A 17,669-nucleotide genomic window follows, 5' to 3' on the forward strand; every position below is an offset into this window, starting at 1 on the left:
ATTGTGAAACTGACTAAAGGGAACTGTATTTAAGATGGAGTCAGGAGGCCAGAAGGGCCAGCTCTTATGCCCTACCACTCCTAATGGACTACACACCCAACTGCAAGAGAGGCACCTTGCATTCCCAACAGGAAGAACCTATACTTTGCTACCCCAGCAAGAGGAAGATTTTCTCTTTGCTGCAACAGCCCCACCAATGAGAAGCAGTCACAACTCACTAAAGAAAAGCCACTACAGTTGAAGCTCCCAGTTTACTCCAATGGACTTTTTGATTATAGCAGTCCTTCCCAATTCCGCCTCCCACCTTTGCTCTATAAAAAAACAGCCCTCTCTCCTGTGTATGGTTTTGCCATAGCAAAATGTCCCAAATTATAATTATCTGCTATTCCCGAAAGAATCCATTTCTGCTGATAAAATAGCTGACAGTTTTGGGGCACCTGGATGACTCAGTCAGTTAAGCGTCCGACTTGGGCTCAGGTCATGATCTCGCACTCCGTTGAGTTCGAGCCCCGCCTCAGGCTCTGTGCTGAAAGCTCAGAACCTGGAGCCCACTTCGGATTCTGTGTCTCCCTCTCTCTCTGTCCCTCCCCCCACTGCTTGCACTCTGTCTCTCTCTCTCTCTCAAAAATAAATAAACGTTAAAAAAAAAAAACTTATAAAAAATAACCGACAGTTTTATTTTTAAGGTTAACCGAATGTGTTAATCAGTAATACATCATCTCATCAAAAAAGCAATTTAACTCTAGGGGAGCTGCTTACTTATAAGCCAATGGCTGAAATACTGGAAACACTGTGTGCTGCATTCTATATAGGAATTTATTTTTTCTACAGATGAATAAGGCTCGATTTTCAATTAGAAGCATTCAAACAGCAACTCTTAACCTATACTGCAAACAACAGTAGATTCCACAACACTGAATTTGAGGTTCAGAGTCCTTGGTCAGTAATCCAGTATTTAGTACTAGCTTCTTGTTTTAAGGTTGTTGGTTAGTTAAGTGATGATTCCAATTTTGGAGATAAAGTTTCAATGTGAACTTTAGTAAGACAACCATAAAAATACCTGAGGTGTAATGTTACTAGAAAATAAGATTATCCCTTATATTTAAAAAAGCTTTGCAGATTTTTATTTGAAGCCTATTGTTTGAAAACCCAGTCTCAGTAATAATATCTCATAATCTTCATATCCCAGTATTTCCCCTCTTTCAATGAATAATATTTTCCCATTTAAGTCTTTCAAGGCATTTAGGAAATTAAGAATTTCCCAAGCTTGTCCTCTTACTAGCTTCAGAGACATTAAAGAATTAAACTTTTAATATCAGCTACTCATTCATTGTCTCCTTTCTCACTGAGCCCATCAGTGGGTCAAAAGTTCTCAGAAGTACTAAAGATAATTAAGAAAAATGCATTTTTAGGGTTCAAAACAAGGTTACATAGAAGCAAGAACAAGGAAGAATTTCAAAAGTCTTCCTCAGCATTTAGTGTACGTGATTTCTTGAGAGTCTTCAATTTATCAATGGCAGAAGTTACAGAAATCTCTCCATGAATTTTGTTGTCTCTTGTTCGAACATTTACAGCATTATTCGTCTTTTCCTTTTCTCCAACCACTGTGGAAAAGAAAGGGAAATAAACCTATTTTAAATAAATGATATAATAAATATTAAGTCAACAGTCACATGACACATCTTATTGAGTTCTTCTTCAGTATTAATCACTAATTATCAGTCTAATGACCATGAGGTCATTGTCTGATAGTAAACCCTTCAAAGAGGAATGACTTCTAACCCCTTCTCCTTATTGTCCACTTGCAAGAACATATATTGTGGTCTTAGGGTACAAATCAGAACAGGGAGATCTTACAGACCCCCTGACTCCATATGGCATCTGGGGAGGCACCAGACCCATGCCCAACCAGACAACCAGAATTTTCAGAAATGTAGGTAAAAATAATTTCTCTCTAGTGCCCCTTAGTGGGATGATGCCAGAATCTGCTGGCATGTTTCTTGTCATGTAGAAGGAAGAAATAGGTCACCAGTTAAGGGGAATAAAGTAGATATTCAAGAAAAACATAAAGACCCAGAGCAAAGTAGGGGCCAGAAATGAAGAGATTTAGTTGACCAGCTTGCTCCAATTAGTCTTCTAATGGTTTGGCTATTTAATTCTACCTTCCATGTCATGAGGTACTTCATTACACTTCCAAATAAATTCTGTCTTTGTCTAAGTCATTGTGAGAGTTCTGTCACCAGAAGGAGCCTGACTGAAACATCACAATACCTAATACACAAATACTTTCAATGACAAATGGCTGATAGGACAACACTATGTGTATTTACTTTACCTTCTATAGAATCTTTCAACTTGAGATAACAGTATCATGCCTGGAGGAATACGGTATCAGTTTCTCTTGATTTCTGACTCATTTTAAAGTCAAAATTTTAGATGTTCATCCAAGTACTCATATGCCTTCAGGACACTTTTTCACTTAAATTCTTTTCTTTTGATCATCTTAAATTTGGACTCTCTCCCACTCATTAGTTTAATCCCAAAGATTTGTAATAAATCAGAAAAGCAAAGGAGAATATTTGAGGCCTGTCACATGGCTGACACACAAAGAGCGTAATTCTACTGATGCAATCATTTTCACGTTTTTTTGTTGTTGGTTTGCGATATTAACTACTGCTAGTAATACTAACAACTAACCAAGAACACCATGGACTGTTCTTGGTGCATACGTAACAATCAAATTGTCTTAATCACATAGTTATACCATACTCATGTAGTTATACTATATTCACATAGTTATACCATATTGTTTTTTAGAATTAGAGTGAAAAAACAAGCATTTGATAAAATTTAAACTTAAGTTACCCAAAATGAAATTATACTGAGCCAGCTGTGCATTTCGTATTTTCTTATTTAGTGTACAACTATGATCTAAGTCAACGTCAGCCATGAATCCTTCTTCAAAAAATGCATTGGATACCTACAAGAAAATGAAACACTTTCATTATTACAATATTTGTGGTAGCCAGCCTCCGAGAGGACCCATGGGATCCTCGCGTTTTGCATTCACACCTTGCGTCACCTCCTCCACCTTGTACCAGGTTGCTCGATGTGACCACAGAGAAGGGCAGAAGTGAGGGTGTGTCACTTTGGAGATTAAAAGACTTCAGCTCCCACGTCTTTAACATCACTCCCTCTGGGGAAACCAGCTGCCATTTTGGGAGGACATTCAGGAAACCTTTGGAAAAGCCCATGTGGTGAGGAACTGAAGCCTCCAACAATGATGTGATTGAGCCACAAGGCTGCAGCCCTGGCTGGCTGACAGCACCACTGGCATCCTTGTGAGGGGCACTGAGCCAGAATCGCCCAGTGAAGCTGCTCCCAGGTTCTGACTCTCAGAAACTATGAGATAATAAATATTGTCTCAGGCTGCTAAGGTTTGGAATTAACTTATGTGGCAATAGATAACATAAGTATCTTCCTTAACAGAGCCATGTGGAAAAGAATAATTTAAGTATGAGAGATGTATTAAAATCCCAATTTCTTGGGGTGCCTGGGTGGCTTGGTTGAGCATCTGACTCTTGATTTCAGCTCAGATCATGATCTCATGGTCATGAGATTGAGCCCCGAGTCAGGATCTGTGCTGGGCATGTAGCCCGCTTAAGATTCTCTCTTCCTCTGCCCCTCCCCCCACCCCACGTGCTCACCCTCTGTCTCTCTCAAAAACACAAAAATAAAAATAAAATCCCAATCTCAAAAACATTAAGAAATAAAATAGTTTTAATCCAGCTACACAGACATGATTCAGATGTTACTTTCAATTACTGAAAATGTGGGTGGTTAAAGTAATGTATTAGTTATGCAGTATTTTAAGGTATGAAAAATATTCCAAGTCAATAACCTTCACAGACTACATGCCGAGATTATTATGTACTTTATATTGTCTCTGATTTTACCTGAAGTGCATAGTTTTCACAAGTTGGCCCCACAGGGATGACCATTACCTGACGAGGAGATAGCCAGAAAGGCCTGAAAAATATATAAAATATATATTTTCAAAATCTAATGATGATCATCTATTATGTGATTTAAAAAATAACCAAAGATTTTCTTTATAAGTAAGACTTCACAAGAGAGCAGATTCAGTAGAGTGATATGGAAGTAAACTAAACCTCTATACAGAGAGCTAAAAAGGAACAGCATAGACAAGAGGAGAAGCTAGGGATTATGGTAGGACAGGGAGGGAAGAACAGGGGAGCAGCTGGGAGGAAGGACTAACCATCACTTATTGTACCACTGGTTACACTAGAGGGCCTGCACTCCCAGGCCCTCACCCAAGAGAAATGGAAACATGTTCACCCAGAAACCTTCCCACTAATATTAGTTCATGGCAATTTTGCTTAGAATAGCCCCAAACTGGAAACACTCCAAATTTCTTTCAGTGGATGAATGGTCACATGGGTGCCTCCACACCATGGAACACTACCAGCAATAAAAGGGGACCAACCACTGATACTTGAAACAAGTTGGATGGATCTCAAGGGAACTCCAGTGCATGAATAAAGCCAACCCAACATGTTTGCACACTGTATGATTCCATTTATGTAACATTCTTGGAATGACAAAATCATGGAGATTTTGGAGAACAGATGAGTGGCTGTCACAGGATGATGAAGGGGGTGGGGGAGAAGGTATGGAACAATAAATTGGTAGCACAAGGAATCCTCATAAATAACAGAATTGTCTTATATCTTGACTGATGCTGGGTACCCTGATAAAATTTTATAGAACTAAACACACACATACACAGAAATGCACATAAACTGGGAAGACCTAAATAACTAAATAAGGCTGGTGGACTGCATCAAAGTCAATTTCCTGGTCATGATACTGTACAGTTTTGTAAGATGTTACCATTGGGGAAACTGGGGAAAGGGTATGCTGGACCTTTCTTATTACTTCTTACCACTACCTATAAATCTATAATGATCTCAAAGTGAAATAAAAATATATATATTATACATATATGTGTATGTGTATGTGTATGTGTACATATATATATACACACACACATATATATACATATATATACACATATATACATGTGTGTGTGTGTGTGTGTGTGTGTGTGTATATGTATATAGGAAGTTGGGTATAAGTATTGTTGGTTTTTTTTTTTTTTTTAACATTTATTTTTTTTGAGACAGGGAGAGACAGCATGAATGGGGGAGGGTCAGAAAGAGAGGGAGACACAGGATCTGAAACAGGCTCCAGGCTCTGAGCTGTCAGCACAGAGCCTGATGCAGGGCTCAAACTCGCGGACCGCGAGATCATGACCTGAGCTGAAGTCGGATGCTTAACCGACTGAGCCACCCAGGCGCCCCTAAGTATTGTTTATTGTGGGAAATATTTCTTCATCAGTATTTTGTTTGAAGGTGAAAGTAAATGCAGTGGGGACTATTAGCCGGTGGCACTTTATGAACATACACATTTATATATTTATTCTTAAATTACAAAAGCAAAGTAACATGCATGATAAAGCAATAATAATACACATGATAAAACACAGAAAGACAGCTCTGTCCCCACCCCATCCCCAGGGGAGCCACATTTTAACCATTGCTATTGTGAGATCTTGGGGAGGTTTTCACCGCAACTCTGGCACGTGTCTTGAACTCTTGACTGATGAGCTGAAGAGCCTGTGCCCTGAGTCTGGGCAATGCAGGACAGCACACTGAGTGCATGGCACCATCTCCTGATTCCACTAGTTCTTTTCACCACCACTACTTGAGAGCAAGACACCACCATCTCCCACCTACATTAAAACTATTTAAAACAATCAACTGGAAAGAAATATCGACATGTTAACTCATACTTAGGTAGCGTGCATACTCACATCTATGTTTTTGGCTTATCTGTAACTTCAACAGCTTGGACACCCCATGATACCTGAGTACATTTCTCTAAGGTCACAAATAAAACCTCAGGGATATATAGAGACTCTGGCTTCCCAGGACCTTTGGATGAGCCCTCTGCTTGGAGAATTTCCCACCTTGTATTGCCTGCTCAGAAATTTGCTTTCCCAGCTTCCCTAGACATGTTAGAGTCCAGGCCTGTGACCTGGCATGTGCAGGCATGGCATGTTGATTTGGGACAGAGTGGCACATGGAGGGAGGTACTATAGGGAATCAGTTCTGGCAAGGGTGATGCAGAGACATGGAGCTTTGGGAGGGACCTGAGGCAGTGACGCCAGCAGTAGCATCCAGGGCCCAGTGTCAATGGTGGGAGCTGCAGGGACTGTGCCCAGCGACAGCAGAACAGGACTAAAATAGAACTAAGCACTAACAGCAGATCTCAATTTCTTTTTTTTTTTTAAGTTTATTTATTTTTGAGAGAGAGAGAGAGAGAGAGAGCGTGGAGGAGGTGCAGATAGAAGGGGACCGAGGATCCGAAGTGGGCTCTGCACTGAGAGTAGAGAGCTGGATGTGGGGCTTGAACTCATGAATTGTGAGACCATAACCTGAGCTGAAGTCAGATGCTTAACTGACTGATCCACCCAGGTGCCCCTAATTTCTTAAACATAGATGGGAGGCAAAGATGTCCCATGTGGTTGCTGGGCTGTAGCATTTCCACATGCCATAGGACATGCCATCACAAGACATGTCGTCTGCCAGCTGGTGCCTTGACTGCTGATATGGCAATTCCCTAGTAGCGAATCCCACAATTCAGCTCCGTGACTTACTTCTTTTGCTAAAAAATTACTTCCATGGTCAGAAGGATTATTGTGTTTCTGACAGTCAAGGCTCAGTAAGTATTTATATGGTGCTGTTGTCAGAGGTATGGCAGGAAAGAAGAGCTAAGCAAAATCCAGAGTTGGTATCTTTGCCAGCAAGGAGAAGTCACTGGTCCTTGCATGATGAAAAGGATCCAGAAAGCTGACTTTTCCCCTGGGTTATGGTTCCATACCGGCGATCAGGATTGATCACTACTGATGGCAGATTGAATCCTCGGAAGAGGCATAGCCAGACGGAACTTGGTGAGGCTCGTGTTGTTGAACCCATATCCCCTAGTGGCCGCTTCATTCATGAACCACTGAGTGGTCACTAGGGGAAGATGGAAGCTGATGGTAACCACAGAATGGGTCCTCCTATATTTGAATATTAAACTCCTCAGGTTTGGACTGGGCACCACCAACTTCATGGCCTATTCTGAGCAAATATCCACATTCCTCTCCCCTAAATCTACTTGTCATCTATTTTCCAATCCAATTACTTCTAAGTCTCTGAGCTTGTGGCCAGAGCAGTAACCAGAGCCCATGCATCAGTGGAAACCTATACCTCTGGCCATTTTTCCTTCCAGAGGAAGAGGACTAAGAGATGTACCACTCAAATTCCTGCACTTGAGGGCATTTCCCTTCCACATGTCATCCCTAAGTGGCACCGTGCTACAGTAGCTGTCTGGCCTTATTAGGTGTGTGCCAAAGTATTGTTCAGAGCCATTTGTGAACCAGGTTTAAATGTTTTTCTTCTAACGTTGACTGGGCGCCCCCATTAGGTAAACAACATGGACTGAAGGAGGGATGGTCGTACAGCAAGAGGTGGTACTCTCAGTGTCCAGATGCAACTAGATCTTTGAAGGGCTTGGAATTGATAAAGATAACTCTTTAATTGTACCGAGTTCCCAAAAAGGCAAATGATGCAGTTTTAAGTCATTGTGCCTTTGTTTTCTTTGTTTTGGTTTCCTGATCTGGAAGATTCAATAAGAATTGATTATTTGCTGTTTGGATACTTGCTAATTATAAGGCAGGAGCCACCATTTTTTTCATAGTAATCTTATCTTGTTAGACATGATATTTAAGAATAAAAGGCGCCTGAGTAGCTCAGTCGGTTAAGTGTCTGACTCTTGGTTTCAGTTCAGGTCATGATCTCACGGTTTTGTGACTTCGAGCCCTGTGTCTCAGGCTCTGTGCTGGCAGTGCGGAGCCTGCTTGGGATTCTCTCTTCCTCTCTCTCTGCTCCTACCCCCTCACAATCTCTGCCTCTCGCAAAATAAATAAACTTTTTAAAAAAAGAATAATAGACATATAGCTTTTTTCTCCATATCACTTACCATTTCCCCCCATAGTTTTCTGAGAGAATGGCTATCATTCTTTCCACTGATCCCAAAATGGCTCGATGAATGATCACAGGGTTCTTCTTATCATCTCCATCCTTACTAAAAATGAAAATTATACATTTATGTATTTTCTTAAGATTCAGTAATAACTTTATCTTCTTATCTTATATTTAAAAGTTATTTTCCTGAACTAGGTAAAACAACGATTTCCTCATAAATCATCTTTAAGCCTATAATGTGCCACTTATTAGAAATAATAATACAAACCAAAGGGAAATGAAGTACATTATGTAGGAAAAAGCAAAATTATAATAGATCACTATTTCCATTATAAGTCAACTTATTATTTTTATTCTAAACTACTGGCTGATGTCAGTTTACAAGCAATCTTGCAAATCATAATTTTTAAAAATTAACTTGATTTTGAACCATGGCTTACTCCACCAGTACTATATTGAACAGTTGTCAAAGACACTGAAGAAATAAGGAAAATGGATTTCTACAGTTGACATATTATATATAGACCTGAAAGACACCACCAAAAACCTGCTAGAACTGATAATATTAATAGTAAAAACTGATAATATATTTAGTAAAGTCACAGGATACAAAATCAATGTACAGATATCTGTTGCATTTCTATACATCAATAATGAAGCAGCAGAAAGAGAAATTAAGGTATCAGCCCCATTTACAATTGCATCAAAAACAATAAGATACCTAAGAATAAACTTAACCAAAGAGGTGAAAGACCTGTACTCTTAAAACTATAAAATACTGATGAAAGAAACTGAAGAAGACACAAAGAAATGCAAAGACATTCCACGATCATGGATTGGAAGAACAAATACTGTTCTTCCAAAGCAGTCTGCACATTTAATGCACTCTCTGTCAAAATGCCAACAGGATTTTTCACAGAGCTAGAAAAACAATCCTAAAATTGTATGGAACCACAAAAGACCCTGAATAGCCAATGCAATCTTGAAAAAGAAAAGCAAAGCCGGTGGCATCACAGTTCCAGACTTTAAGTTTTATCACAAAACTGTAATATTCAAAACAGTATGGTACCGGCACAAAAATAGACACACAGATTAACAGAACATAACAGAAAACCCAGAAATGAACCCACAATTATATGGTCAATTAATTTTCAACAAAGCTGGAAATAACATCCAATGGGAAAAAGACAGTCTTTTCAACAAATGGTATTGGGAAAACTGGACAGCTACATGCAAAAGAGTGAAACTGGACTGCTTTCTTACACTATACACAAAAATAAATTCAAAACAGATTAAAAACCTAAATGTGAGACCTGAAACCATAAAAATCCTAGAAGGGAACACAGTCAGTAACTTCTGTGACATTGGTATTAGACTTTTTACTAGATAGGTCTCCTGTGGCAAGGGAAATGAAAGCAAAAATAAAGTATTGGGACAACATCAAAATAAAAAGCTTCTACACAGTGAAAGAAACAATCAACAAAACTACAAGACAACCTACAGAATGAGAGAAGATATTTGTAAATGACATATCCAATAAAGGGTTAGTACCCAAAATATATAAAGAACTTCTAAAACTCAACACAAAAAACTCCCCAAATAATCCAGTTTAAAAATGGGCAGAAGACATGAATGGGCATTTTTCCAAAAGAAGACATCCAGATGGCAAACAGATACATAAAAAGATGCTCAACATCACTTACCATCAGGGAAATGCAAATCAAAACTACAATGAGATATCACCTCACACCTGTCAGAATGGGTAAAATCAATAACACAGGAAACAATTGGTGTTGGTGATGTGGAGAAAAGGGAACCCTCTTGTACTGTTGGTGGGAATGAAAACTAGTACAGCCACTCTGGCAAACAGTACGGAGTTTCTTCAAAAAGGTAAAAATAGAACTACTCTACAATCCAGCAATCAGACTACTAGGTATTTACCCCAAAAAGACAAAAATACTAATTCAAAGGGATACATGCAACCTGACATTTACAGCAGCATTACCTACAATAGCCAAATTATGGAAACAGCCCAAGTGTCCATCAATCAATGAATGGATAAAGAAAAAAAAAAAATCACACAATAGAATATTATTCATCCATAAAAAAGAATGAAATCTTGCCATTTGCAATGACATGGATGGAGCTGGAGAGTATTATGCTAAGCAAAATAAGTCAGTCAGAGAAAGACAAATGCCATATGATTTCACTCATATGCAGAATTTAAAAAACAAAACAAATGAACAAAGGTGGGGGAAAGAGAGAGAGGCAAATCAAGAAACATACTCTCAACTATAGAGAACAAACTGATGGTTACCAGAAGGAAGAGTGTGGATGGGTTAAATAGGTGAGGGGGATTGAGGGCACTTGTGACGAGCACCAGGTGTATGGAAGTGTTGAATCACCATATTGTACACCTGAAGTTAATATTACATTTATGTTAATTAACTGGACTTTAAAACTTAAAAAATAATTTTAAAAAATGAGTATATTGCAGATATACTACTAGACATTCACTAGCCTGTATATTAATGTTTATTTTTATATTGCTAATATTCAAATGACAAATAATTAGCATATTAGTACTACATTATTTATCATATTCAATTACTCACCTAACATATGTAAGATTAAATCTCATTGGTAGTTGGAAGTCCAGCTGAATTGTAGCACATTGATGGTATCTGCCAATAGCATCCTTGATTTTTATATCAATCTGTAAATTAAATGGTGTTTACTTAAAGACAGCTTTTACTTTTCCTTTAAATTTTACTCTTTTTGAGGCATAGAGTCTACTTACTTTAGGGCCATAAAATGCTCCATCTCCAGGGTTCATCTTCCATGGTTTTCCAAATTCCACCAAGCTGTTTTGTAGTTGCTATTTTTTTTTTTTTAAAGAAGAGAACATTTAAAACTTCCATTTCATTGTACATTTTTTTTGGCCACATAGCTCAAAAAAGTAAGTTATTGCAAATTTTAATTATATTCTATTTTAGCTCAACATATATTTATTGGGCATGTTTTATATCCAATAAACTACTGAGCAAGGACTACATAAAGACGATTAAGTTGGTACTTGCTCTTATACACACTGTAACTGGGAAAATTAAAAGATAATGTACTAAGTTGTTCCAGGCAAGTGTTTAGGGAGGGATTACTTCACCCTCCTGCCAGTGCAGCCCACCCCGCCCACACACTTCCCAGCTCTTTGTAGGTGAGTCCTCCACACATTAAAAGGCATGAAAGCTTTAATCTTTCTCCTTCATCCGCTCTGTGTTTAGGTGGATAAAAAGGCCAAAGGAAAGGGCCTTCCACTGGTGTCTTGCTTTTCTTCTACCTCCATATGTGTGGCTGGGGACAGGCATCCTTTATGATTTATGCAGGGGTGGGAGCAGGAGGCCCACTTGGATCTTCAGCCTGACACATATGTTCTTTCACTGTAGCTTGTAGTGAAGACCCTCAGTACTTATGGGTGATTGGGTATACATGTAAGTATTAATAAAAGTGTCTTTGGGTCTTCTGGATATTCCCTATGCCAGCCTCCTTGAGAAGCACCTGTGCATTCCTAAGTCCCTGCCCAGCATACCACCAAACCACTACCCAAAGTCCTGTCAACACCTTGAGATATTGGTGCCCATGAAGGGGGTAACATCTGGGAGTAAAATGCTGCTGAGAGAAGTCAAAGCAGTGGTGATGCTGGGGGGCTAAAGCCAGAGTAATCAACAAAGCTGACTCCTGGGGTCCCAGCAGGCTTCCCCAGGATCTCAGTCAGAGTGCATCAGGAGCTGGTCTTGGCTGAGATCCCAGGAGGCTCCCTCAAGGGCCTGATCCTACCACAGCAGCTTGCATTCTACTTTGGACTGGAGAGGGATACCACCACAGACGCACTTCACAGGCTGGCAAGCCAGCCTCAGCCTTACTCTGTTTCTGAAAGGAGAACAGACACTGGAATATCCTCCCAGAAAAAATGAGGCCCTGCTACAGCAGGCAACTAAGTGATGGGGAGAAGTTAGGGAGCTCCCAGGGAGGAGAAAGAAAGGCCAGGTTTTGGGGAAGAGCATAAAGCAGGTGGCACTGATCCTCGGTGAGCCTCTGAGGACACAGTAATCATAAGGCCTGACAGGAATAGCCAAGGCTAAGAAAGCTTTCTGTTTATGCAAGGTATGGGAGGGAGTGTCTGTCTGAGAGGAGACTGAACCATTGTAATTCACATATGTGGACACTGACTGCACCCTGGCAGAGGAAAAATCAAGATCTCCTTCTCTCTCTTGATGGCTCTCTATTCTCCTTTTCCAGGTAAACCAAGTCTCTGGCTCCCGATACACTGTGGTATGGTGCTGGGCTCTGCACATACTGATTTGTTTGGAACTGTGATGTGGGCTTGTAATGTTCTTAAGGATCTTAATGACCCTGGAAACTCTGGAAAAGTGGGATGCAGGAGAGATCTGGAGTGGTTCTAGCTCCCCGGAGCTTGTAGATTTACATAAGTTCCAGTAGCAGAGGCCAGACCAGGTCTGCTGAAGCATCAGCCCAGACTCCCTTCAGACTTATCTGAGTGGGAACTCTACAGCTGAATTTAGGTTAAATTAAAAATTTGGAGATAGAACATTCAATTCCCATTTCTTTTGGATTTTAATTTCCACAAGAAAAAGTTGATTTCCTTTAGGTCACAGATTTCTTGATGAAACTTAATAGGAAGCAGGACTCACATCATTTAAATCTAGGATATTTTTTGCTCCTATATTTTGGTTATTTGGGCAAGCTTTCATCTGATGGTCATGCTATATAGCTCCCTAGTGATCTTTGCTGGGTTCCATAACTACACACAATCTGAGACAGAAAATAAGGTAATGGTGAATTGCTGACCCAGGAACAATTTGGCCTTGGGGCTGACTTAACTAATGTCTCTTTCAAAGCATTTTAGAGACTTCTGAAGACAAATATATATATGAATATATATATAAGTATATATTCATCTCACTGATTCCCAGATCAGGGGTAGACATCATGAGAGAAATTCCCCCAGAGTGGAAGGATTCTCATCTCCTAAGGGAACAATCAGTCAGCTAAAAGAGCAAAACAATGGTGGAACTGCCCACCCATTCTCCCTGTGCCAGGCCCACACCTGGTCCATCCATCTTTTAGCCCCCTGCACTCCATGAATGGAGTGATGATGATGATGATACTACTACTACAATTAATAAAACGAACATCTAACATTTACTGAACACCTACATGTGGCTGGCACTATGACAAACTTCTCATATAAATTATTTCACTTAAGCCCATCATAACCTTATGAAGTAGGTGTTATCACCATTATCATCATCATCATCATAATCATCATCACCATTTCACAGACCTTAATGCTTCAAGATTTCTATAATTTACTCATGGAGCTAACCTCTGAAACTAGGCAAAAAAGGGTCCAGAGCCAAGCTTTGTGGCCTCATTTCCTCTTCCTACTTCCATGTGGCTAGGCAGGTAAACTGAGTCAGCATCCTGGGGCAGGGTGTCTAATTTGACTTTCTTCCTCCATGCAAAAGACATGGAAAAAGGTCTATTTAGGATGGGCATGGGGCAGTGGGGAGAAGAAGGGTCTAATCAGATCTCATGCCTAAAATGCTTCTACCCAGTCTCTGCCTGCCTCAGTGCCTAATAGAAAACTAATTGTTACACTATCATACAGTGCTCCTCTGATTCTTATTCCTTAAAGATTTGTGTGATAAGCATTTATGAGTATTCCATGAAGAGGTGGACCAAAAGGCTGGTCAGGGATTAGGCATTCCTGGGGTGTCTGGCCATAATACCGTATTCATTTCTAGTAAAATCTGACACAGGAGATACACTATAGCCTTTTCAAGTTTGGTGAGAAAAAATAAGCAGCATGGTGAGCTCCTTAATCTTTGTTTTCCAAAGCTGAGATGTGATATGTGAGTCTCTGGGTGCCTCTCGAAGCACTAGAGGACGGCACTAGAGGCTGTGACTTTGCAGGGGATTCAAGCATTGGGTGTGTGCATCTACATCTATGAGTCACACTAAGATGGACCAACAAGCAATAGCTTAAAATAAGCTGCACACACACCAAGAGTGCCTGCAAAGCAGAGGATTCCTTTAAAAACACGGGAAACTGGTATTAGTGACTGACATTGAAAGAGCACAAATAAAAAGTGTTTGAAGCAAACGTGAGGTATTGTTATTATCACTGTTACAAAGAAAACTGGACAATCTTCATATCCTGTAACTTCCAATTTAAACATTTCTGTTGCAAAGCACTGTTACCTCCTCATGCAGGGTACCTGCAGAAACTCGGGTGGTTTCCATGCTCACGTAAATGAAGGGGCGCACTTTGTCTCTCCCTACCTTTTCAGCTTCATCCCATATCTCTACTTCTCCTAGGAAGTTTTCAGGCCTTGTTGACAAATTTAATTCAAAGGAGAAGCCAAACGTTGAGTAAACAGATTGCAAAAACTGCAAACACCCCTTTATTTCTTCTTCAATCTGAAATGAGAGCAAATGACATGTTCTAACTAGTTAACACCAAATCAAATCAATTTCTGGCATTTAAAAGAATTCTCCGTGTCAGATAGAAATAAGGCATGTTTTTACTACACAGCTGATGACACTGTTTTGGTTGTTTATCCATTCCTTACTCAAATACTCAAGAAATGTCCACCACACTCCAGGCGTGACCAGGCAACCAGCAGCTCCCAGTCCAGACAAGGCTACCTCACCATGAGCAATGCCACACAAAAGGGGGAAGAGTGGCTGTACAGAGGGAGTGATAGCCAAGCTGATGCGACAACAGGATAAGTAAGAGTTCTCCATGGAAAGCGAGGGGAGGAGCTTCTGGAGCAGAGGAAATGCTAAGAGTGAGGGCCTACAGGAGAGAGGGGCAGGCTAGGGCAGGGCAGCTCCAGGAAGCTGCTGTGGAACCACGTTGTGTATGAGACGGAAGAGCGGCACAGAAGGGAAGTTGGTAGGTGATCAGTCTAGGGGCAGACAGGGACCAGAGAAAATTAAGGATCTTCAAAGTCAGGGTAGTGTCTGCACTTTTTACCCTGAGAGCAATGGGAAACCAATGAAGGGTTCTTCAGCAAGAGACACACACAATCCCATCAGTTCCTTTCATGGGAAGTGGACTGGCAAGACTAGAAGCCAGGCACATTGGGAAGCTGGCAGGGTCATTTAGGAGGGAGATGATGGTAGTTTGAACCAAAGAGAAGCAGCTGGAATGCAAGGAATTTGTGCCAAGTGCTGGAAATTCAGGAATGGATGAACAAAATTATTCAGGAATTAACAATACATTTAGGGAGAGCTATCAATAGGGCTTATGGTTAATTGGACATGAGGAGTAAAAAGTAAAGGGCACCCGGATTCCTGGCCTGGGCAGTGGACAGGACGTTGGTGCATCCGCTGAATGAGTGACCAGGGAAGGGTGAGGCAGTGGTGTGAAGGCAAAAGCGGGGACTGATTTTACACATGGCAAATGTGAGGATGCTTGTGATGGCCAGGGAGACACGTCTACCAGGCCCTGTCAGATTGAGATCTGGAGCTCCAGAGGGACAGCTGAGATGCAGGTGAAACTGGCAGCTAGCTGAGCCTACGAAGTAACTGAGGCCCCAGAGAGTGTGGTGAGATCAGAGCTAGGGGCTGTGAGGGTGTGGGGAAAGGAGGGCACATTTAAATGCAAACGGGATAGCTGCCCCCAAAACCAGACACATTTAGGAGAGAGGAGACAGGCAAGGATCTGCGTTTTGTCACTATGGATCAGTTTGAATTTTTCAGATGTTTTATCCATGGAATCATGCAGTAGATGCTCTATTTTTGTCTGGCTTTTTTTCACTCAGAATAATTATTTGGAGATAGATACACTTGTGTTATAAGTATCAATAAATCATTCCTTTTTTTTTTTTTTAAGTTTATTGATTTATTTTGAGAGAGACAGAGAGAGAGAGGGAGGGAATATCCCAAGCAGGCTCTGTTGTCAGCACAGAGCCCAATGCAGGGCTGAATCTCAGGAACAATGAGACAATGACCTGAGCCAAAATCAAGAGCCAGATGCTTAACTGACTGAGTCACCCAGGTGCCCCTACATCATTCCTTCTTGTTTAGTAGTTTTCCATTGTACCACAGTTTCTTTTTATTTCCACCTGTTATTGGGCATTAGGGTTATTCCTATATTGTGGCTATTTCAGATAAAGCTACAATAAATGTTTGTGCTCAAGTCTTTGTAGGGATGTGTGCTTTCTTTTTCTCTTGGGGAAAAAAAAAAGGAGTGAGATGGTTGGGTCATACAGGAGGTGTGCATTTAACTTTTTTTTTTTTTTAATTTTTTTTTTTAACGTTTATTTATTTTTGAGACAGAAAGAGACAGAGCATGAACGGGGGAGGAGCAGAGAGAGAGGGAGACACAGAATCGGAAGCAGGCTCCAGGCTCTGGGCCATCAGCCCAGACCCCGACGCGGGGCTCGAACTCACGGACCGTGAGATCGTGACCTGAGCTGAAGTCGGACACTCAACCGACTGAGCCACCCAGGCGCCCCATAACTTTTTAAGAAACTAGTGAACTGTTTTTGAAAGTGATTGTACCATTTTACATTCCTATGAATAGGCCTGTCATATGGTGGATTACATTGACAGGTGTTGTGACACTGAATCAGCCTCACATCCCTGGAGGCTAAACCTCAACTGCTCATGATGTGGAATTATTTTTATATATTGTTGAATTCTATTTGCTAATATTATGTTAAGGGCTTTTACATCTGTATCCATGTGGGATACTGGTCTGTAGTTTTGTCTGGTTTTGGTATTGGTTAAAAGTAGCTTCATAAAATTAACCAGGAAGTATTTTCTCTTCTATTTCAGAACAGAGTATACAGAATTGGTACTAATTCTTCTTTAAATGTTCAATAGCATTCAGTGAAAAAATCTGAGCCTAGAGATTTCTTTTGGGGAAGTTTTAAAATTATAAATTCAATTTCTTTAATAGTGACAAAGCTTTTCAAATGATCTATTTCTATCAGGTGATTTTATGGTAGTTGGTACTTTTTAAGCAGTAAGCTCATTTGAACTATGTTGTCGAGCTGATTTATGTAGAGTAGTTTATTACATTCATTTATTATGCTTTTGATGTCTTCAAGGTCTTTAGTGATATCCCCTATTGATTCCTGATGCTGGTAATTTCTGTCTTCCCAGTTTTTTTCTCTCTTTGTCTTGAAGGAAGTTTGCCAATTTTGTTAATCTTTTAAAAAAAAGTTTTTAACTCATTAATTTTTCCATTGTTTTTCTGTTTTCAATTTCATTGATTTCTGCTCTTGTCTTTATTGATTTCTTCCTTCTTATTATTTTGGGTTTATTTTGCCCTTCCTTTTTTCTAGGTCTTGCAGTGGGAGTCTAGATATTGATTTGAGACTTTTCTTCTTTTATAATACATGTATTTAATGCTATTAACTTTTTAGTACTGCTTTTGCTGTGCCCCACAAATTTTGAAATTATATTTCCATTTTAATAGATTATTTTAACCATCTACATTTAATATAATATGTTAGGACT

General features: G+C 40.0%; 1 protein-coding gene across 1 annotated transcript in view; it reads right to left on the reverse strand.

The window, feature by feature from the left end:
• Positions 1-673: 673 nt before the first annotated feature.
• The window catches only part of TARS3 (threonyl-tRNA synthetase 3), a 63,323-nt gene continuing 46,327 nt past the window's right edge, over positions 674-17,669 (reverse strand). The window contains exons 13-19 of the mRNA XM_042941194.1: positions 14,478-14,615; positions 10,915-10,992; positions 10,730-10,830; positions 8,110-8,214; positions 3,957-4,029; positions 2,866-2,980; positions 674-1,604 (exon numbers count right to left, since the gene is read on the reverse strand). Coding sequence (XP_042797128.1) covers positions 1,456-1,604; positions 2,866-2,980; positions 3,957-4,029; positions 8,110-8,214; positions 10,730-10,830; positions 10,915-10,992; positions 14,478-14,615 — 759 coding nt within the window. The 3' untranslated portion in view covers positions 674-1,455. The remainder of the gene's footprint in view (positions 1,605-2,865; positions 2,981-3,956; positions 4,030-8,109; positions 8,215-10,729; positions 10,831-10,914; positions 10,993-14,477; positions 14,616-17,669) is intronic.

This window comes from Panthera leo, chromosome B3 (genome assembly GCF_018350215.1).
Source record: "Panthera leo isolate Ple1 chromosome B3, P.leo_Ple1_pat1.1, whole genome shotgun sequence".
Classification (NCBI taxonomy): domain Eukaryota; kingdom Metazoa; phylum Chordata; class Mammalia; order Carnivora; family Felidae; genus Panthera; species Panthera leo.